This window comes from Tetrao urogallus (assembly GCF_951394365.1).
Source record: "Tetrao urogallus genome assembly, chromosome: 3".
NCBI classification, from domain to species: domain Eukaryota; kingdom Metazoa; phylum Chordata; class Aves; order Galliformes; family Phasianidae; genus Tetrao; species Tetrao urogallus.
The window spans coordinates 80,135,676-80,160,100 of NC_136815.1; the positions used below are offsets into that span (position 1 = coordinate 80,135,676).

At 37.4% G+C, this 24,425-nt stretch overlaps 1 protein-coding gene across 1 annotated transcript in view; it reads left to right on the top strand.

The window, feature by feature from the left end:
- The window catches only part of EXOC2 (exocyst complex component 2), a gene marked incomplete at both ends in the record, with an annotated part of 118,280 nt that overhangs the window by 87,086 nt on the left and 6,769 nt on the right, over positions 1-24,425 (top strand). The window contains one exon of the mRNA XM_079533953.1: positions 21,208-21,263. Coding sequence (XP_079390079.1) covers positions 21,208-21,263 — 56 coding nt within the window. The remainder of the gene's footprint in view (positions 1-21,207; positions 21,264-24,425) is intronic.

A 24,425-nucleotide genomic window follows, 5' to 3' on the forward strand; every position in this document is an offset into this window, starting at 1 on the left:
TGACTCACTGCTGGTGGTAGAAAGCAGCACGATTGGCTTATTTATTGATAATAAATAACTTTCATTTCAGTGTTCATTTTAATTTCAGTCACAGCATCTGGATCTTTACAAGAAAGTCTTCAATTTTAACATGCAATAACAATGACATTTTTTTTCTTTAAACATTGTTCTAATTTAATTTATGTTTTTAACAATTAAGAGAAATGTAAGGGATAATGAGAAACAGTGTTAATCACTTGCCAAGTTTTTAGATGATTTTTGCTTTGTGTATACTGAGCAGTCAGCTAGTTCAGTGTATGGGGCTTTTTTCCCTACATTCATTCTTTGCTCTTTTGGTAGTAGATTTTTTTTTTTTCATTAATTCTGTTTTTTAATTAAATATTAAAATGCGTATGTTTTATCTCAGTCACCTGACAACTGAAATTAGCCTGGAGTCTTTTGGAGTGTTGATGAAATGGTTACATGGAGTTGGGACAGAAAAGATTTCTGCACACTGAAGTTTGTGCAGTACAAGCAAAAGGAGTTGTAGATCGAAAGTTGCATTCAATCTTTTAGATTATTAATGTGAAGCATGCATGCAAATGTCTTTTTTTTTTCTTAATAGCTTGGCAAGGATAATTATATTTTATGTGCTTTGTATGCAAGTGCTACATAAATTTCAGACTATAGTCAGGGTGGATCTGCTTATCACACAGAAGTTGGTGTTTGTTTATTTTTCTGAGGAATATAAATACAATGATCCTTCATAACTTTTTTCTGAAATGCTGGCTGCTATGCAGTCTAGCTGGCATTCATTCAAAGTTCACAGTATACAGAGTTGCAGAGGTGAGTTAATCTTAAAATATGTATCTGTGTTTCACTGGTATTATCAGACACTAAGTATTTTTTTGTAGTATTTAAAATTTCACATTGCATTGAAAGCTTCAGATGATCTCACATTTTCATGTGAAAGCTGATTGTGTTTTTTAGAAATTCGTTCTGTACTTGGCATAAACTGAGTATAGTAGAGCTAAATCTGAATTTCATCCCATTTGGCATGTTAATGGAGCATTGTTTGAAACGTTTCAAATATATCAAACGCCATTCTTACAGTAAAAGATGAAGTGCATCAGATCTGCTAAATCAGATTTGATATACTTGTCACATCTCTTATCTGTTATTTGTCTGATTTAAAAATCTAATAAAGAACTTGTAATGGCAATAGCCTGATGAAAAGGCACTCAACAGTTAAAAATGAAATATCAAAAGGCATATTTAATTTGTAGTTTCACAGTGACATGCTTGTCAACCCTAACTTTTCTTCTTTTGTTTAATTTGGGGCACCAGCACCCTGCTTACATTTAAGATGACAAGTGCATTTACATCTAAACAACATTTGGATACAGCAGATTTTTACTTTTTTTTTAATAGGCAAATACTTTTTGACTGAAATGCACAAAATGGTTTGGTTTGAAATCCCTGTAACCCTTTAGGTTGTTTCTAACATTTCAAATGGATGCTTTCAGAATTATCTTACCACGTTCAATGCAGATGTGATGTGCATTTGTGGAAAAATTTTGTGGAATACAAGTATTGTTACACACAGAATCTAAGTGCTCCTGCTAGTGTGTTGACTTTCATTCTAACGAGCTCCATTTATAGAGTACACTAACAAACTGATATTTCATCAACATAGCAAGAAAATATTACTAATGTTCTGCATTTACAATCAGAACCTTATTAGGATGAGTTCAGTTCGAAGTTCTTAAATAACCAGTCCAACATGCAAGTCCTGCATACGTTGTAGGACTGCTGTTCCTACATTTGGTTCACTACACACAGTTATTTGTGGACAGAATCACGTACTATAATTTCAAAATCAGTGGTTATCATATCAAAGCTTTTAAATCAATTCTGTAAAAATCGATTGTATGATAATTTGATGTTTGAAATAATAGCGCAAATTTCACTACATGTTTCAAAATATCTTCATTTGTGTAACTTCATTTTGACCTCAAATTTGTCTTCAATTTCACTTTCAAACTTTCACTTTTCATTGCACTTCTCACTTCTGATAATGGTGAGATTTCTTTAACGTATTGCGTTGATGTCTGAATTATAAATATTAAATAGCATTCTTGCTGGTGGAATGGAGTTGACTTGGTAGCTTCTGAGACGCTGGTAACAGTTACAAAAGATGAGAACAGGAGAAGGACCTCTTCTTCCAGTTTTCTTTATCTACTGGCAGGAGGTTGATTTCTGACTACTGTAGAAATCACACTAGAAACCGTCCTGTGGAGGCATTGCATTCTCCATACATATCCTCCTGACACATACCGAGTTGCACATAGACCGTATCTTGTATCTTGTGCTTTTCTTACATCTTGCATGCAAAATTTTCTGCTGGTAAGTATTTTTAGTTAGGTTTCTTGTTTGCTGCTCTCAACGGACTCCACTCCAAACTCTACATATGCAGAAATGCAGTAGTTTGTGTTTGACAGGCAGAAATGTCACCTTAATGTTCACAGTTATTCTCTCTATTCTATTTTCTTATCTTACTGCATGCACTAATTGTTTTATTCTGAGATCTAGTTGAGACTTTGCAGATACTTTGGTTTTTAGTAGAATATGGGATAGTTTCATCCTATAAATTTAGAATGCGCTTCAGCATTGAAACAGTCCAAACTTCATATTGTAATCTTTGCATCCATTTCCCCCTAGCACATCAATGAGTCTTGCAGTTCTACTGTTCTGCAAGTTATTACTGTTCATATAGATCCGTATTTGATCAAAGAGCTCAAAGCTGTTCTCAATAAAGTGAGCTTATTACCAAACATGGTTAGCACCGCATCATTGTGTAATACAAACTTTAGAAAGTCCGTGATTTCTTTTGGAGGAGACGAGGGCTGTAGAGGGTTTCTTTTTCCTTCAGCAATGCAATTATGTGTAACTAGACAGACAGCTTTCTTTTTTTTAGCCTCCATTTTCAAAAAACAACATATTATTGTTGACTTTCAGGTATTTGTTAAGAAGAAATATTTACACACCTGCCTTCCCAGAAGAGAAGAAAGAAATACACTTATGTAAAGCTTTGTCTTTACTTAGTAACTAACATACTGTATTGAAGCTGGCTTTGAATTCCAAAAGCACCAGAAAATTTCCTACTGAAGATCCTCAAAGAGACTGCTTTTTCCAAAGAATGAGGCACTGTGAAGTCAGACAGCTTCTTTAGCACTTTCTTTTGGATACTGTATCTTCAAATGTCTAGGCAGTTTAAATGTTTGGATGCTAATAGATCAGATAAGGTCTATGATCTTTACCGAATGATAGGTAATTTATTTGGTAAGGACATTAAATATAGCTTAGATTCATGTGTTTGTAAGCAAAGTATTTTCACTTTTTAAAGTTTAAAAGCTCAGAAAGTGTTCTAAAGGCATGAAAAGAACTTGCAGGAAGTGGAAGAGAGGATCTTTTGCAGGAGAGCATAGAGTCCAATTGCAGAAAGCTTTCTGCAACTGTAATGAGGCAGGAAACACATTTGGAGCATTGGCGGGTTGGATTTGCATGCTGAGCAAGTCAGCAGGAATGAATGGATGAAGTTATGGGAGAAGAAGAACTCAGCCATACTTCAGGTGATTTTGGGAAACAGAACTGAAGACTCGGGAAGGTGAGGGAGGTAGAGTGAGCATACATACAAAAAGGCAAAAGCTTAGAACTCCAGTAATCACTGTTACTTGTTTTTATTTGATTACTAGGTTCTTTTTCTTGTAATCAATTTAAGACATTGGTTTTGAATAAGGTTGAGTGGGCTTTGTGTTAGACTGATAGTTACATACAGAGGCTAGATTTTTATTATGTTCCTGAAAATGCCCAGGGTAGCTTCTGCAGCTCTCATTAACTAACTGAGAGGTAATGAAACAATCACAGTGTGGAAGGAAAGTCTCATGGAAAGTAAAACTATTTGTAGTCCCAAACTCTTCAGGTTTTTTAGGAAGAGAATAAGCTCAAAAAACAAATGTTCGTTTCCATGGAAGTGTTCACTGTAGATACTTTGCTGTATCTCCTGTATTACCTGGTAGAATAATACTGGCAGCTAAAAGACCTTGAAACTGCTCTCTTCTTGTACCCTAGCACTATTTTAATGTCCCTTTGACCTTTTCTAGATAAAATTAAAAAAACATTCATGCTTGTACTGTTGCTGTATAACTGTCATTTAATCTGCGTTGTCTCAGCCTTTTCGATGGAACTGTTTTTCTACTATGCAGTATTTATCTACAGATATCTCAGAAATATCACTGAGATGTGTCTTTTCTGCTATTTTATATTTAAATGTATTTGTTTTTTTGGAATGGTTGTTCAGTCAGCATACATTATATTTACCATTTTGAGGGAAGACACAATCCTGTTGAAATCAAGGTGTCTCTTTTAAAAGTTGGGCTCAAGGTGGGCTTGTATTCTGTAGAAACTAAAGCTTTAAAATGGGGAACAGTTTGTAAGTCATATGGAAACCATGTTCCCAAATTAAGAAGAAAGCAACATGGCAGCAGTGTGATGTCAAGTTTGCACAGGTGGCAGTATTTGAGAAACCTGTGTTCTATTGCTCCTTGTAGATGACTGAGGTTCTCATTTCTGTTGATGATTGATCTGTTGCAGAGGTTTGTTTCTGCTGCTGCTAGCAAAGTTATAATCCTCTAGCCCAGATTATACAGGTTAAGAATTTTTTATTTAAATGGAAAGTCCCAAGTTAAAACTTCACTTTTGCTCTAGGAAAATTCTACTAGACTTGTCTTTGCAGAGAGCTGCCAGAATAATGAGAAACATTATGCCTTCTCCATGTATGGTTCCTGTGCTTCACGTTCACGCTTAGAGAACAGATGTTTTTTTTTTCATGTGTGTTAACCTTCAGTATGTAGTTACTAATTAGAAATATTGTGCATTCTCCCCTGATAAAGATGCCTGCTCATTTGTAGTGGGGATCCTTCAAGGGTCATACAGGTGCATGATACAGTATTTCCTGTACCACCCATGCAGATGCAGAGTGTTACATAAAAGTTACTATAATTTGCTCTGACAAATTAGCAGGGAAGGTCCAAAAGCCTTGATGGACTTCAAAATACTCTAGTTAGTTCATGTTCTGGCTACGGTTTGAAATGATGTATAAAGGGAATATGGTAAAGCATAAAGCAGTGAATTCAAAACAAAAGAGGACTCATGAATATTTTTAATCCCTGAATATGTCAGGTAGTTAAGGATGTTATGGTTCTTAACATTTTAAGAAAACTGTTTAAAATACAGTCTCCAAAATGTACCTTGCCACTGGACAGCTAGCTAGCAGAATGGGAAAATAGCTGTGTACTCAGTAACACATTCTGCTCTGGAGAGCATGCACATGCATGTTTTTAAGTTGGAAATTTTAGTGTGATAGTCTCGGCTTTCTGTACAAAAAATCTACAAAATTCAGCCTAGAGCATGTTCTCTCTGTAGCCAAGTTATAAAGCCCTTGAACTCTTATTTTTTTAAGTGGGAAAATATGATAGACTTCTAACAAAACAGCAGATCCATTGTAGTAAAAAAAAAAAAAAAAAAACCAAAAAAAAAAAAAAGCATTTCATTAGCTTAAAATTTCTTTACACGATGAATAGCAATTTAAATTTAATGAAACACTTAAACTTTATTGATGTTTGGATAAAATTATAGTGCTAGACTTCAGCCGTTGAAGTAATTCGAAATTATTAAAATCCTTTACTTTGAACTGTGAAAAATCTTAAGCTTTCCAGTTATTGTGGGTCACTCCTGAGTCCAGATAGCTTCCAAATGTTAAATCTGGACTTGAACAATTTTTAAGGATCTATTGTTTGGGTCATGCAAAGACATTCTTCATTTCAAACCCGTGCCCTTTTCAAAATGCAGTTGGGATTGAGTGAAACTTGGAAGGAAAAAGCTATGAAACACTAAGATTGGAAGCTAGTGTGAGTTCTCACCTTCATTCTAATAAATAGGATAAATATGCAGTCTTACCCTGCTACGATGTGCTTAGCCAAAATTCATCTCTTTTTTTTTTTTTCTTAACATTTTCCTGGCAGAGGAGCAGGCAACAAATTATTCTTTTTACTGTAGTAACATCTCTAAAAGCTGCTATGGTCTGATTCCAAGTCACTGCATGTTTAAATGCACCAATAAATAAAATTCTACGTGAAATCCAACTTATGGCATTTTTTGCCATGACACATACTCTTGCAAGTAATTTTCAAGTTTGCTGATCTACACGCCTTTGACTTCAGTACATGCTGCAGTTTTAAGTGCACACGTTGGTAAATGTAAGGGCTGTCTGAAAGTCTTAAGTTATGACTGCCTCTTCACAGTTGTCACAGGTTACCTTGTCTGTGAAAAAGAAACTACATTTTACCATAGAAATCAAACTTGAGAATGTGGTGAAACAAAGCAGAATATAATCTCCCAGTGCATCTCCTGAGGCATTCATCAGATCTTTAACCTTAGATCTTTCTTAGTACTTCCACCAAGGCTGCAGCATGTTGCTACCTATTTGTTTGCTTGTAAGCTAATACTGTAGCTTTGATTGATTTTTGCTTCTGATTTGCTGAACTCAATAAGGAGAAATAAAAATCCAAGAGAAACATGTGGTAAAAGACAGAAGATCTGTTTATCTTATTCTGCTCGTAGCCCTTTTGCTCAAAGCACAGCTTCTAAAGTTTTAAAATAAGAAAGACTCTTTAAAAGCCTGTACTCTGCTTCCTTTTGCTTGTTTGCCTTTTCGTTTACTTACCAAAGTACATCTGTCTTAAGTCAGCAGGCATGGGATATGTTTCACTGGTCAGACAGATGTCAGACATAACTGGACACTGAAATATGAGTGCCTGCATTGTTCCAAGTACTTTGTTTGTGACACTGGTATCTTTTGGATCAATTGCCTTCAGGTTTTTTTATAATAATAACGTTTGAGTGACAAGCAAAGTAAATTCATAAACATAGTATATCTCTAAACCCATTCTTCGTTTATGAAATTGCTGTCATTTTGCATATGACAGGCTATTATTACTGTAACAGTAACTTCAGGAATTGAGAAGAACACACCGTTTCCTTAGCAAGTCTGTTTTGAAAGGTTTTAATAATTTTAGGTTTTATAAAACCATGAAAGGACACCTTCAGGGTGCCTTAAAAAATGATGTGTTTGAAAGAAATAAATTAATATTCTTGCAGACTATGCTTGGTTTGTGTTAATGAAAAGAAATATTGCTTAAGATTTTTGAATTCAGCTGTTCTCAGTTTTGATACAGATGTTGATTTTAGTGTACCTTAGAATTAAAGAAATGATGGCTTTTCCCAATGATTTGGTCATTCAGTATCCTTATGGTGCTTACAACTACCCACTTTTTGCTGTGAAACACATCTTTTTGAAATCCTCATTTCTTGCCATTACATAAATCCTCCTACATCAGGAGATCTAATAGTATAAAGAAGTATCTTTATTGCTGGCTTTGACCCCTCACTCACATCTCTTGGCATCAACGTGAGCATCTGTAAAGTGAGAGGTGTGCTTGGGATTGGCAAGGACCACTGAAAACGATGAGTTATTACACTAAGCTGTTTGTAACCTTATATCAAAATTATGAAGAGCTAGAATTAGTTTATTTCTTCCTCAGTGGCTCACTTGTCAAGAATTTGGAAAATCCTATAAGTGAATGACATAAGTGAATGACATACAGTACTGGATAGTTTGAATACTGGCTATCTAAGAACATGAGTACTAGCTTCAGAAGGTCGTAATACTTTAAAATGTACACAGCCCACCAGCTGTGTACTTGCTTTGTTGTGTGGTTCCTTGATTGTTCTGAAGTCTGATAAAACCCAGAAAGACTTTTAAGCAGCAAAGTAATTTCCTAGACAGTGTTCTCTAACTTTATTTCATTAGAAGTGTTGGTGGAGATGGTGCTTTTGAAAATATTTGGAATATGTGGGGGCTGCTCTGAAAATAATGCCTCCTGTTTTATTGTGTAGGGCCTATGACATCAGAGGCAGATGTTGGTGGTATGGCAGTAGATGTTGAACCTTCCCACCAATATTCTATTAAATTCTGTTGCCATGTGACAGATGGCAGCAGAGGGGCGGTCTGACACAATGGCATCTGGCAGGGAAGCAAAGGTGTGTCACTGATTTCCTCCATGCAGGAAAAAATGGCACCCATTTATGTTCATAGGCGCTTGTTGAATGTTTACAGAGACCAAAGACTGGATGTGAACAAAGCAGGGCAGTGGGTAGTGCATCTCAGCAGTGGCAATAGCGATGTGGAAGACAAGACATGGATTTTTGCAAGCATGGTATGCACGCTCTTGTTTGTCATTAATGAAAACACACAGCTAAAGGTGGTGACTACATTGTAAAATTGTGTCTAGTAGCTGAGATTTGGCTCTATCAGTGTTATTGTCCTCTTTGTGTCTGCAGTGGTTTCCCTGGAAATAAGTAGAAGGCATTATTGTACAACCTACGTATATCAAATATATGTGCTTAAACAGTCCACCCCCTCTCACGTACAGTACTGTGTCTTGCCTCAGTGTTTCTCTTGCTTAGAGAGATTGAAAACTTACAGACGTTCTGCAGCAAGCAAACACCTATTTGGTTCCCATTTTGTGAAATGTTGATACACAGAAGCATCTCAGTCCTACATTAACTACTGAAATTGCTGGCAACCTTGTCATACCAGAAATGTCTTCTGTTGATTTTTCAGCACCTTGTGTATTAGTTATTAACATTCCCTACCATATCAAAAGAAAAGTGTCTAGCGTAAAAATTGTTCTTAAGTGGAAATCTAGTGATAACAGGACATAGAAATGTAATGCACTGACTATTATAGGGAGGCAGAGGGAGGAAATCTGTTTCTATTTTAAAAAAAGAATCAGAAATTTTCCTTGAAGATAATAAAGCAGTTTTTGCTTTGGAAACCATCCTGCTGCTAGCAGATGGTAATAGGAAAACTTAAGATAATACTGAGACATGATTAAGTGTATTCATATGAAGAAGGAGGATTTGTTGTATTTAAGAATCTTGTACATTAATTTCATTATTCAAGCCAATTTTTCCCACTCAGGGAGAACAATGATTTTGTTTTGGTAGTATTTGTCTTCTCTTATAGCACAATTTTGTTTCACCTACTTCATACCAGCTACTTTAAATATCTGATAATTTATAATCTCGAGTTACACAGGCACTTAATTTCAAGCAAAAAAAAGACTCAACAATCCCAACGTTGTTAATGCTGAAGTAGATACAATAAGGTTTAATTTTTTCTTTGTAGGCTGCTGAATCTGTGTTGTAGCACATTGTTTTTCCTGAAGTGCTTGTATTCTCAGACTGCATCAAGGCTGTTATATGGGTTACAGCCACATTGATGGAGCAGTTGTGCATGCAGAGCAATGTTTAATGGCTGCAACTGTCCCAAATACTGTTCTTAATAATTAAATGACAACAAAAAGTCTAACTCCCATGGGTCCTATATCTCAAGCGCTCAGCTAAGCATTATTGATGCTCTTGTTTACAAGTAGGGATGTGGGTGAACTGATACCTATGTACGCTTACATGAAGATATATGGACAACTGTAAGCTCAAAATTAAGTTCTGTTTTGTTTTTTGTTGTTGTTGCTGTTTTTGTGTATACTATTTGTATATGGCATAATATATGGCATATATGTACACTATTTGTATGGCATAAGATTTTTTTACTTTGTTTGCCTTTTGCCATTTACATTTTTTAGTATCAGATTAAAGGGTTGAAATGTGTTTTATTCTGTAATTATTCCAGTAATTTGAGAGTCTTTATGGTTCAGTTCTCAGTGTAGTACTGCACATTCTTCATTCACGTTCTTCAGATCTTGGCTGGTAAAACACCCTTTGCACTTTGGTTGTTGTCTTTTTGGATTTCAGTAAAGCTTTCTATACTGTTTCTCACGGTGTCCATCTGGACAAAATGTGAGCTAGGCAAACACCAAATGCAACAGTTGAGCAATTGGCTGATGAGTCAGGCCCAAAATGTTGTAGTAAATGAAGGTACATCAGGCTGGTGGACAGACAATAGTGATGTTCCCCAGGGTTCCGTTTTAGTGACAGTTCTCTTTAATCTTTTCATAAATGACTTGGATGGAAGACCAGAGGTGTTTTGAGCAAATTTGCTGTTGATACTAAATTAGAAGGATCTGTTGACTCCATCAAGGATGGAGATACCTCAGAGAGATCTTGACAAATTAGAAAACAGGGCAGTCACCAACCACTTGAATTTTAACAAGAGTGGGTGTTGATTCTGCACCTGGGAAGGGGCAGCCCTGGCCATACGTGCAGATCAGGGGTTTAGACTCAGGAAAGCAGCACCACTGAACGAGCTTTGGGGACTTTGGTCAACAGCAAGTTGAAAGCCAGGAAGACCAGCTGTATGCTGGGGTGCATCAAACATGGCATTGGCAGCCAGTTGAGGGAAGAGATTGTCCCACTCTACTCCACAGTGGTACAGCCTCAGTGTGAGTACTGTGAGCAGTTTTGGGCATCGTGGGACTAAAAGGACATAGAACTATCAGAGAGCATCCAGAGGAGGGCTATGAAGATGCTGAAGGGTCTGGAGGAGAAGATGTATGAGGAGCGGCTGAGGTCCCTGGGTTTGTTCAGCCCAGAGCAGAGGAGCTGAGGGGAGGCCCAATGGCGGCTGCAGCTCCTCACAGGGAGCGGAGGGGCAGCGCTGAGCTCTGCTCTGTGTGACAGCGACAGGGCCCGAGGGAACGGCATGGAGCTGCGTCAGGGGAGGGCAGCTGGGGTCAGGGAAAGGGGCTGCAGCAGAGGGCGGTGGGCATGGAACGGGCTGCACAGGGCAGTGGGCACGGCCGCAAGCTGCTAGAGTTCAGGAAGTATCTGGACAGTGTGCTCAGACATAGGATTTGAATTTTGGATGTTGCTGTGTGGATCCAGGAGTTGGACTCAATGATCTTTGTGACGCCCACCGAATGGGAGATTCCGTGATTCTGGATTACAGACTTCATCACCTGTCCCTCCGATCCAGGTTTGATGAAGCAGCAGAAAATTCACAACCATCTCAGCAGCTTCTCCTCTAAGTACATCTCAGTGTAATCTATGCATGTGGGCACAGAATCATTCCAGTTATTTCAGTGTCTCCTTGGAGACTGATGTTCATGCATTGATGAAGATATTAACCAAGGTATTGGCAGTCATTAGAGCTCTTGCAACACCTATCCTTCTGAAACACAGAAACATTCAGGTTCTTTGGACATCATGACATATTTTTTATTGTTTGAATTAAAATAGTTCACAAACTACAAATAAATGCAAGTCTTGAAAGCTTTTATATTTAAAAAATTTACATTTACATTCTGGAAAATAGTTTTGTAGCTACCACCCGTGCCAAGCATTTCAAATGGCATTCAGCAAGTTAGTTATATCAACAGTATCATGGCTGAAAGTAAGAGCAAGGCAGCTAATTCAAAATCGTACTGCTCTGTTCCTCAGATCTCAAAGTATTTGGCCGGGTCCTGACTCACAACTATTAGATTTTGTTCTCACTTGTGTCAGAACTGCATTTTGAAAAATCATTTTCCCAGGTGCTTTACAAATTATTACTTCTTCATCAAATTTCAATTTTCAATAGATATTTTTAAGGTCAGCAGCAGTTTTTTTTAGCGCTCTGATTTCTAGGGTGTTGTATGATTGTAATTACCATGAGTTATGCAGAGGATAATTTCAAGTAAACATTACTTCTATTCACTTTAATTATTATGGAGCTAGTATGAACAATAGATTTATGAAAACATTTTCAGTCTTACCAAGAAAGACCCACTAATGAACTATTTATAGCACACTTATATCTATTTTTGTCAGTGGTTAAGGACTGACTTAGGACAAATGGGTTAAAAAAACAGGAAATGTGGTTAAATAAGTGGGTAATCTCTCCAGAGAGTTTCCAGTTTGCCTACACGTTCACATTTTCTTCTGAATGTGTTCTGAAAACAACACTTAGTACAGTACCTTGAAATCCATCTCTGCTTAAAGGAGGGAATGTTTCCAGCAATAGCAGGAAGTGGCCTAGAGAAAATTTTTGTGTTCTTTGTTAAATTCAAATGAGGCTCTGGAGTCACTGTCTGTTTTTTCTGCTTTAGTAGCATTGATGTGTTCATATTACATTTCACTTGGTTCAGATATATCAAATGCTACTATACTACTACTCTGAAAGAGTGGTCAGGCACTGGAATGGGCTGCCCAGGGAGGTGGTGGAGTCACCGACCCTGGAGGTGTTCCAGGAATGTTTGGACGTTGTGTTGAGGGACATGGTTTAGTGGGAATTTTTGGTGGTGTTTGGACTGGATGATCCTGTGGGTCTTTTCCAACCTTGGTGATTCTATCATTCTGTGATTCTAAATGAATCCATAAAAGTCTGTGAATACTGTAACTGTGTCTTCAGTTTCACTTTAATTTTAAATAATGGCTTTCCTTCAACTTCAGTCTTTCCATTAGGATTGTGCTCGCTTGCTGGTGATACTATGCACATATTTTTAAATAATACATATAATCATGTTCAGAGGTAGCAAAAGTAGTTCTATGAATCAGACTACATAAATATTACTGCAAAATAAAAAATTTACTGATTATGCTGATGCCATCCATTTAATTCTTCTAGGAGGCATTGTCTGTGTTTCTTATTTTGGAGAGAGCAGAAGCAATAACATTCACCTGAGGGTCATTCTTTGCACTGGTCATTATTTTTTTTTTACTAGATGTAATTATTAGCTTTTTAAAAATCAATTAGAACATTATTCGAGTCAAAAGGAAGGGAGAGTAGAATAAATCAAGCAGCTTTAGTTGTGGTAAAGGCTGTGACCTGGTAGAGTTATATTTTTAGAGTTACTGTCAGACATTGGTGTTTTACTGTTGGGATCTTGCAATGTACTAGAGATGTTTTCATCCAAGAAAAAGAACAAAGCGTGATTAAAAAAAATAAATTGTAGTAATTAGAAAAAAAAAAATTTTTGTATAACTACCCTAATTCAGAAAACAGGCCACTGGAAGTACCAGTATTTGAAGCTAATTTCCTATCAACTGTCTCTGAAGGCAGAAACCTGCTGTAAAGAGTAGAAGTGAGCTGCTTTGTTATGTCCATGGGGAAATTCCCAGTCACGTCTCTACTTCTTTTTTTTAATCTTTTTAACATCTGTGGGGTGTTGGGTTAGGTGATAACACTGTGTGGGTGGGGACACTTCAGTAAGGAGCATGACATACTCACATACAAGAGCTACAGTTCATGAAAGACTCATGTCCGCAAACAAGTTAGGTTTCTTTCAATTCCACAGTTAGGAGGCTATCTTGAAACCCATAGGCTTCTTGGAAATAAAAAGACCATTTTTCTAAATGAAGTCTTGTTTTCATTGCAGTAATTGGAAATATTGGCTAGCTATTAAAATTGTTTTCAGAAATATTCAATAATTCAGAGCATTTTCTAATGAGACAAATCGAATTTCTTGTTCTAGAAATGCACAAAGTTTTCATCTGTAAGTGAATTTTCATTCTTTCAGTTCATACGTATGTTTTAATTAAACAGGCTCTTAATCACATTAAATTTTCCCTTATTGTCAGTGTTAGATTTCTAAATAGTTTTGAGAAACAACACTTTAATTCAACTGCATGGTACATGTAACCTTCTTTCATTTAATCCTGAATGCTTAATTCTGAATCCAAATAGCTTGTATATGTATTTTTTTTTTCCAACCCAAGTGAAATACTTTTATTTCAAACTGTTTTACAACACCAACATAATGTAAAACAATTTTTGCTATAGATACTTCATGTTTCTGTAGCCCAAGTCTTTGAAATACTTTGTGTCTACGTTACAGTATAAATTATGTTTATTCTGAATGCACATCCATTTTTCTTTGGACTTTTATTCTGTGCTGCCTCCCATTTGATTCATGGGATAAGGTAGTCAAGGGTTAGAGCTTCCTCCTGCTCTGGTCTCAGGGAGTCATCTGTAAGTACAGGAAACAGATCTCCTGCAGATCTCTTAAAGGTTTGTGTACCAGGGCATATTTGCACTGATTTATTTGAAATCCTTCTAGCAACTTACGTGCAGACAACATTAACCTCTCTGCTGACCTGCTGTGACCTCAAACAGTGTTTCGCTTTTTAATGCCTCTTCCCCCTCCCACCCATTGTCTTACCTTTATAGTTTTAGCTTTCAAAAAAGACATTATTTGCTTTGAATCACAAGCTATGGGTAAGGTTAGGCTGGGTAGGAAAGTGAAATTCTGTGGTGTATTTTGGGCACTGGACAACTCAACTTGTCAGGACACTTCAGCTGAGCAAGAGGAAGCTCTGCCAAGTAGGATTGGTCTTGTTAGGTGTGTTGCAAAGTGAGTTACAAGGTCTGCCATCGTAAAAATAGGCCGCTGTCCCATGGAGTATCCAGCTCACCCATAGTGCTTTTTGTGTAAGAGGGAGTTCTTGGAGGAAAGAAAAACATCCTAATCACACTAGAAATTGTGCCACAATGGTTAGTTAGAACAGTTGTTAAATATTGCCTCAGCAGAACCTGGAGGAAATTCAACAGTTAAAATCAGACTGTTTAAAGAAGTTACATGGCTTTGTGGCTACCACTGAGTTTCTTTTTTACTATGCACTACACAGCAGTGATTAACGACTTGCAGTAGATGTTTGCAGGTTTTTTTCCAGCAGTTTCATTTAACAGGTTAAAAACTTAGAGAAGAGCTGCAGGAACTTAACTGACAGTTCAAAGCACTCTGTGTGACAGATGTAAAGTTGCAGTACTGTATTTCTGAAGCTTGGAGGTGAACACTTCCAATATTATCTCAGTTAGGCCTGGCAAGACGGTGTAATGAAATTGAAAATAATGTGTATCAAATAATTTTAAAAGCAGGTACATTCCTTAAAATGGAGCAGTTGAAATATTTTTTTCCCCGTCTACCTTCCTTTATGTGTTTTTATTCTTAAATTCAGTCAGCATAGCAAATGAAACGTCAGGTATCAAACGCAAGTAGGTATGAAAAACATTCATCTTTTTGGATCGACAAATTCCATTTGTTGTTATTTTTGAGGAAAGTTTTTATCAGAAAGTAATCAGGCAAAAAAAAAAAAAGTTTTTAGATTAATTGACTGTTACTGGCATAACACGCCGAATAGAGCAATAAATTGTACAAATACTACATACAATTGGATGGCTTTAAAATTTGAAATTGCAGGCTCCCGGGCATCAATTTTCCTAGCTGTACCAAGTCATGTTCAAGCCTCAAGGCCAGCAAATTCAGTGCTCACTTTTCAGAGGCACTAAAAACATTGTGGCCATCAGAAGCAATTACTTGTCAAAGCAAGTACTGGCCTCCTACTGAGGCCAGAATGCTCCCTGATGTTTTCTGAATTGGTGGCTCTGTGCCTGCCCAAGACTCATTTCTGTTTCAGTCTCAGAGTTTAGGTCGACTCGCTCAAAAGAGGTCTGGTAATTGGTCGGTGTGTTAAAAAATAAACCATACATTCATCTTTGGTGAAAATTTATCTTTGTTTTTTAAACAATAAAAAGCCGAGATTGAGTGGCAGGTAAACTGTAGAGCTTGCAGTAAGTTACTTTTCTAACTCCTCCGCAGAAGTGAAACGGCTTTTAATACTCCTGCCTGGTTGTGACAGTGAGTTTACATCAGAACCCTTTTCTTTCATCCCTTTGTATTCGCTAATCCTCATCAGGTGCAGGCTTCATTGCCATTGAATTGGGGTATCTTCTGACACCACCTGTTTTCTTAAACAGTTGCATCTTTTATCATGCCCTCTTCCTTTTCACAGAATAGGCATGGTTAGCTTCCCAGTCCTCTCAGCACTGTTGGTTTCAAATAAGATCCCCTTCTCACTAGAGTTAAAATATGTCAAACCTAAGCTGCAAATGCACTTTCCTGTGTGTTTCTGTTGCCCTAGCAGGATGACAACTCATTCCTTGAACTTGAGTTTTCTAGCCTGCAGAAGAGGTGAAAAATGTTTAGTATTCATATCCTCTTTTCTTAGTCTTTGGATCATTTGAAGAACTGAGTTAGCTTCAGGCACACACACAAAAAAAATCATCCTGTGGGTTCATTTGTAGCATGTGCGCAGCTTTTGCTCTATTCGTGTGTGCAAGTGTTTGCAGCTTCTTTTCATCTTAGAATTATGCATACTGCATTGCAGTTCCAACCTTTGCATGCTTATTCAGTCACTTTGGAGGTTTCATAGTAGAATGCTGTCATCTAAGTACTTGGGGGAAACATAGCTCTTAGAACTGCATGTGGGACAACTGGTCGCACTACACCCTCGGAACATCTCCTGAATGACTCCTGTGCTGGTGGGCTAGAAGTTCAGTTTCTGTTAATCCGCAGAACCACAACTCTTCTTCCCTTTTCCTTTTCCCATAGTTCACACAGTCATCCTTGCTACAGCTTTACAGTAGCATTACAATTGCTCAAAGATGTAGACTTTCTGACAGACTTCATTTGTAAAAATTTTAATCGGTGATGTAAATTGAAAATTAAACTTAATGGATAAACTTGCTAGAGGTTTTACCAGCAAAGAGTACAGTGGAGGGCCCAAAAATGGAAGATGCTATTTTAAAGTTTGTCAGCCATTGTGATAGTTGATGGCTGAAACTGTCCTTCACTTTTACATCATAAGTCTTCCCATCCATTTTTCTTTAGAGCATTAATGGCTCTTTGTTAATGAAAGCTGGAACTCTCTAGCAAGTCAGATTCTTCGATGTTAAGAATAGAGTGGGAGTGAACTGCATTTGTGCTCTAACAGAATAATAACATTTTCTTGAGAGAAATTGCAAGGGCTTGTTGAGACTTTCTTTAACACGTTTCTGTCAGAAGCTAGGAAACGGTATTGTATTTGTGCTTCAATAGTCTAAATAAGTGGTATTTTAAACTTAAGAATGTTATGTTTCACTTGATTAGCCTAATAGTTGCAACCTACAGTTATATGCTGCATTACCTTTCAGTGCTGTATAATAGAACTGGCAACGTGGTGTCCCAAAAACTGTAATTGCGTGGGCTGCTGAACAGTCGTAGAGAAAGCTGCACAAAAATTCTATTCTAGACAGAGTTTTTTTCATTTTGAAATGAATTTCACAACAAATTCACAGTTGGATGCCACTGCTTGTATTTCCACTGAATCATACTCCAGAAAAGTAATACTTTGCTTCAACAAAGCTTGCCACAAGCAGTGCAGTGATATAAATCAGAAATTCGATATTTTCTAATTGTAGTTCAAAATATAGTATTGTTATTAACTATGCCTGCAGGTCCTGACATTCAGATATGTTTGGCTTTGTCTCCAAATGCAAAAATGAAAATCCTTCATAAATAACAAAAAAGGACTGGGGGGGGGAAATGCCCTTTTTACTCACACTCTATTCAGGATAGAAAACTGGCTCCCAGATAGCAATGTTTTTCGTACCACCACATATTAAATAGCAAAATGAAATCAAACCTGTTACATGGTTACTTTTAATTTCCAACCTAAATTTGCTGGTGGTCCATTCTGTTAGACCTTTCTTCATTGTTCCAGTAGTATTCTTCACCTCAACTATTTTTCCATTCTCTCCCTGACTACCTCCACTTACTGATATTTTTGGAGTACAGTTGCACCCTCTCTCCATCTCTGGTTGATTTAGCTTATCAAGACAGGATCTTTCAGCCTATGAGGTGCTACAGTTAAGGCAACTACAGCTTCGTGTGCATGGACTATCTCTAAGCTGCATAGCACTACTACTGTTATTAGCGCAGTTTGTTTTTAATTCTTTGATGTTAAATTGCAAAGCCTAAAAAACTGAGGACATCTTTGAGCCCATGCTGAGCTTCCTGGTTCTGAAGACATAGCAGAACCTTAGGAAAATCTCATAGCTGCTAGCTACTGGAACTGCAGCAAAGAAGTAGTCTTCTTTAAATTCCCAGCTCACCCTTTTGTCCAAGGACAAATGTAAGGAAATGGATGCGCAATAAAATGTCTGCTTCTGCCCTTTCAGTGAGGTTTTAGTTAGCGGTTTTATCTTACAGCTGGGATGGGCTAGCAATGTACAGTATGCTATTGTCACTTTGCTTTTACTGTAGGTTCCATTTGTATTCCATTTATGGTAATTTATGTAATCCATCTCCGGCAGAGATACCTAAAACCTGGTGCTGATTTTGCTGACGTTAGTATTTTACATTTGTACAAATTAACAGTACCTAATTTTAGCCTCCAACTCTGCCACTGAGTTTTTAACTAGTTTTGTTATGGAAGGTTTCTTCACACAGAGGTGATAGGCAGCCTTCACTAGCACAATCAAAAGCTATTTAATTTGGATGCTCTGAGCAGCAGCAGCAACAGCAGGCAGAATTAGCAGCTCCTATGCAGAGCCAAGCTGCTCAAAAGCACACGAGGAGGCATGCTACCTCATTAGCTTTGGTGAGATGGGTGGGAAATGAGGATTCTTCCTTCAAACCACGCCACCCTCTTATGCAACCTACCTCGTTCAGTCTGTATGCATCCCAGCTTTTCACTCACCTCCTTGATGACACTTATTCCAGCTCAACATTAGGTGCATGTCCTAAGGCCTCCTCTCCTTAGGGCATGCACCTGCCCTCTCTGTTTCATGCATCAGCCCTACTCTCTGTACTTCCATTGCAACTCCCAGCTGTACAAGAGTTGGAGTGTGTGAGAGTTGCTGCGTTGGAGAAGAAGCAGGTTGGTGCAAGAGTACTACTTTGACTGACTAATGAACGTGCTCTAGCAGTGTTCGAGTATCCTTAGAGAAAGGGATCGTATAAGCCTTTATCTTGCCTGGCGTTTGCGCAAAGAAAAACACGCTGTTTCCACATGAAAGGTCCTCCTGTCGCAAGATGCCAGAAGACAGCCAGGAGCTGAGTACCACATTGGTATGCAGACCGAAATCAAGCTTTGCACCCTGAGGTTAACTGCAAACCAGGCCCCAAATCTGCCCTGTACCTCTTGATGTGATTTGCATACCACCGATTGGTGCCTTGGGGAGTTGTGTTTGGCTACGGGAGGTGATACAAATTTTATCCTCTGTGGTACAAAGCCTGTGAAGGATTTAAACTGGGGCAGAGTGAAGCAGGGGGAGAGTAGCAGCAGAGGAAAAGGAAGGGGGTGTTGCAGTTCCACACATACCTGTTATCTTTTGGTGTGGTTCAAGTACTGGTGTGTAGCATCCTTACTTTGTTTTGCAGGTTACATGGGAGGAAAAAAACGTTTATAAAATTTCTGCTATTGCTTTATTCCTCCCTCCCTCCCTTCCTTGTTGCAAAAAAATTACTAAGATAACGAGAAATTATACGCTTGAAGCCTATTTACTGTGTTGTTTGTTTTGTTAAGGGTTACTTGAAATGGAAAGAGTGACAGATTTTTCAAGGAAGAGGATAAAGTTAGCAACAAAAGACATTAGAAACATTTTGGAATATGTCAGAAATACTTGTTTTTTTTCTTTACCTTTGACAGTTATTTGCATTTCTTCCCAAGCGAAAGTTGAAACGTTCTGTCTAAAAAGATTGTGACTCTTTTGTATGTTCAGAAAGTAAACAGTGAAGTCTCCTTCAATGCTCGCCTCTTTGCCATGAGTTTTGAAAATGGGTTGTGTTGATTCACAGATTTGGGTGCAGAATTCAGCTACATGTTGTCAGCAGGTTGGAATAGGAGTTATTACCAAGCATCTCCCTCTGCATCCTCACCCAGACACTCTTGTATCCCTCAAGAGATCTGTGGCTGCTTCAGAAAGAACCTTCCAATCTGAATTCTAGCCTGCATCGTATCTCACAATATAGACATAGGAAATGTGCATTGGTACCTCCTGCAAGGGCGTCCTGTTTTCCTTTTGTCCTCCTCTTATAAAATATTTGTTCCATAATAATTGTCTAAGATAGAACAAGTGTCTCCTTTAAGATCTTGGGATGGGCTGTGGGAGCAGCATTCATTGAACAAAGCAGATCAACCACAAGTGAGTTGGTGATGGTGAAATGTTACTGTATCCTCTCGTAGAGCATTTCATTTCTATATACTCAGATACATCTTTTTGAAAGTGATTTTTCATAGTAGGATCAGAGGAAGAGTGGAGTAAATAAGATGAACTAGTTAAAGGTTTGCTTTGTAGCTTTTATAACAGCAGTGTTAATCACAGTGTGATCTCTGAGCTATGCAGTCGCACCAGTGTTTATCCAATTCAATTTACTGAAGGGAGTGATGGGGTCATTTAATGTTCCCTTGTGCTGGAGCAGTTGAAATTAGAAGTTGATCTGTCGTGTGGATCAGTAACCTTCTCGTTACTGCATTACACTTTCATTTTTTATATGTACTTCAATGAATTAAATGCTTTCTAATCTGTTTTTGCCTACAAAGTGAGTCACCAGAAAAGCAATTGAGGCAAATTTTAGATTGTTGCCCATTTTAGATCTTCCAAACCTGGAATCTAGTTCTGCAAAGTTACTCCAGATCCACAGTGGCATAGGGGAATCAGAGCCTGTCCTGGCTGTGAAGCATACCCTGCTGAATGTCCTCCTGTTCAGAGTATTTTCTAAATTGACAATCATTTCATCTGCTTGGTAAATAAATTGCTTGATCTCTTCACTTTCCCCAAGAGGAAATTTCTGCTAAGAAAGGTGTGACATCTTCTTATAAACTGTCATGAGTAATATCTTCTGAAGCACCTTCAGAGAAACAAAAATCCTTGCTATTTCCACCTACAATAATAATATAGTTGTTTATGTAATGATATAAAGGTATAAAGTAGTGACACTTTCATGATGATTACTGTATGTAAACCCTTTTCTTCCATTTCCTTAGAATTTACCAAATTGTCGTGCATGTTCTCTGCCACAGTACGTCTTCCAGCAAGACATCCAGAAGTTATTTCTTAATGATGCTAGGTTTTTATTAAATTGCACAGTGGTGAAATTGGGTTGCCAGAGAAGAATACTGAAACAGGAACCTGCTTTTGCTGTAGGGAAATGTGCCTTTCTCCATTTGATTTGAAAAAGGAAATAGACTAGTGGTGTGGCTATAGAACTTTCTCTTTCTACCTCTGATTGCAAAAGTACTAGTGAAAGGAATGAAAAAAAAAGTACAGTATTGAACAGGAGAATGTTATGACTTTGTTGAGACAACAGAATGAAAGTAATTAATTACCTTTTTTGTTTTTATTTTCAGGTGTCAGAAACTATTTGAAAGAAGCGTTAGTGAATATCATTGCTGTGCATGCAGAGGTGAGACAACTTCAGATTTTTTGATGCTTACATTCATACAAATAATTTCAGTGTACTGCGCTTGGTAAATTCTGTCTTTCATACTTCTGAAAATCATCCATCTGTTGAATTATCTTCGTTATTGGTGTAAGTGCTTTGAGTTAGTTTTAGCCAACCAAGTATGAAACTGCTAACTTTTTTAAAGGCAGAAAGTGATAAACAGTTCCTGTTTATCCTCGGTGACACTGTTATTCATTTTGGAGTACCTTATTCTTTCCATTCTCTGAAAAAGAAAGCCAAAATCTAAAGCAGAGTTCCTCCCTTTCCATACAGGGCAAGGAGAGAGACAGAGGGAGGAAGAGGGGGAGAAAGAGATGAAGATAATGTTCACTTTCTCTGATTAACTTTATTTTGCACAGCAATAGAGAAAAGTTTGTGCATCAATTTCAAAGAAATTTTCAATATATATCATTTGTAGTGAAAAGGCAATGTGTATGTCACATTCTTGTATCTACAGTAAAAAGTGAAAAGCTAAACAGAAATCTTTGTAGTCTCTGTATGACGCAGCCTTCAAAATGCTTAGGTACACAGTGGCTCAAGATAGGGAGTATATATTAAAATATATATATTATTAAACTAATCAGCTTGTAGAGTTGCAGTTATTTGGTCTTTTATGGCCTTAAATTGCAGCTTCTTCTGTAAGCTCCTTCCTTCTGACCAACAAGAGTGCTTCAGATTACTGTTGTTCATGGCATTATGTGTTTGTGATTGTATGTCTATGTATTATCAGAAATACCTCCAAAATATCACTAATGTAGCTGTTCTAACTCTCACATATATCTAAAACCTGATAAGATTCACTTCAGGCTTTTGTTTTACTCCTCCTTAAATTAAAAAAAAAAAATGAAATCATAGTAAATTAAATGTTTTCAAAAAAATTACTTTTATCACTCCTAATATTTTTGCTTGATTTTCAGTGTATACTTACAGCAGTTTTCACACAAGTGTTGATGATTTTACCAAATGCTTCTTAATGAAGAAGTAAACAAAAGCAAAACAAAAAAACAACATGGCATTTGTTATTGCAGTTTTTCAGCATAGTTAAAATTAATAAATAAAAACGAGCTTTGTAGATTCAGAGCCACCTGTGACTTATTTAGCTAATCCTGTTAACAGACATTAAAATTGTGCTGCAGAAAGGTGCACTGCCCTACTGGCTTTACTGAGACTGATACTGACTTTGACCCAAATAGAGTGTTGCTTCGTAAATTTTGATATGTGAAATATTGCAGAAATGTGAAAATGTGTGTCAAGATGAAACTCCCATTTACACAGTTTTCTGGCAAAATTCTCTTAGCTGCGTAAGATTTAAGTTTAGTTCACAAGGCTGTAAGTTTCTATAGTTTGAAACAGCAAAAATTAACCATCAGCTGAACAGCAAGCATTATCTGAAGTGGAAAGAAAACTGTTTTCCTGCCTTTGAATTCAAGTTTAACTGAAATCAAAATAAGGACATTGTATTGCAAATTTGTGATGATTCACTGTTGCTGAGAACTTTTTTTTTCCTGGATTCTGTATAGTAACATCAAGAGTACTTGTTAGGGGCGCAAATACTCTCTTCTCAGTAGAAAATTTGTAGGTGTGTTCCTAGTATGCTGTATTGAATTGCTCTGTGGTATTTGCTGCTGATTAAGATGACCCCTTTACAAATTATTGCGTTGGGTTTTTTTTTCACTGTACCGCTAAGTATGTCAGTTGCCCTGCTTGTGTGGGTCAGAACACAAAGTAGGCTGTGTGTTGAATTAGCAGTGATAGCAGTGGTATGCATAGGTCACTCCGAAAGTAATGCCTCCTATTTAATTCACTGGAAGCTACAACAGATAGAAAAACTGCAATAAGTCTATTTGATAGGGCAAATTGTCAGCTAAAACACAACATTTTTCAATACAATCATCAGCAGTAGCTCTGCATTTTCACCAGTGATGAGCAAGAGCCTGCCATAAACATCTGCACCGACAGAGGTGACCCACTGGCACTGTTACCACTTCTGAAATGCACCACCCACTGCCTGTCTGCTCGCATCCACTGGTTGGTCTCTGTAAACATAAAGCAAGTGTCAGTGAACACCATTGGGTGCGCTTTTTTCCACTTGAAGGAATTCATTTCCACACTTAAGCTTCGTATGCACTTTCATGTCAGACACCATTCTGTCAGACTGCCCCTCTGCTGCGCTTTGTCACACAGCAACAACATGTAATGAGTATCAGTGAGAAAGTTCAGCCTCTACTGCTATACCACCAACGTTGTGGAGGCAGTATTTTCGGAGCAGCCCTCGTATATGTGATCAGCTTTTTATCTGCGGTGCAAATTGCCCTTTTGGAAAGGACCTTACAGGACTCCACTATGTAATTCATTTCTGAAATTACTGGAAATTGATAAGAAACCATACATTCATTTTTGCTTCCTTAAATTTATTTCTGCATGCATGTATGGATATCTTCTTTTAATTACTACATTTCCTTGTCTGACATTATTCAAGAAAAAATAGTCAATTACTTAATTCTTTAGGTCTTTTTAATGCAGAAATCAGGGAAGCATTTCTTACAAATTTTATCCAGTTCATTTTCTTTCTTTTAGCACTCTAGTCACATTACTATCAGTATCTTTTCTCATCTTTCCTCCCAACCTTATACAATTTTGATGCAACTTTATCTTCACCTGTAAGTTCATGAACTGTTTAACCTATAATCTCACTTCCTCCTATGTTCCAGTCTCTTGGCCTGCATTTTCTCCGGTATTAAGTAGAACACCATACTTTAATTCACCAACAATTTCTCACTTCTTTAATGTAAGCTTTAAGGAAGACAGTTACTTCAGGTTCTTCTTTAGGCATCGATCTAAAAACGTAATTCTGTGGTGATGATGATGCTGTGTTGCAGTTGCTGTTCTGAACCTCAAATGGCAGATCCAAGCATCACTTTAAAAAGTTGTAAATAAATAGTTTAGAGGGTCATCTTAATGCATGGAAAAAACAGTAACATAATGTTTTTGCTTGGAAATAAGCAACTCTCAGTAGGGGAAAAATATCTGAATGAAAAGCCACCATTGTACTAACAAACCCTTTCAAAGACTCATCTCCACCAGAGAGCATCAAGACACTTGCCATTTGACTGTGATGAGGCA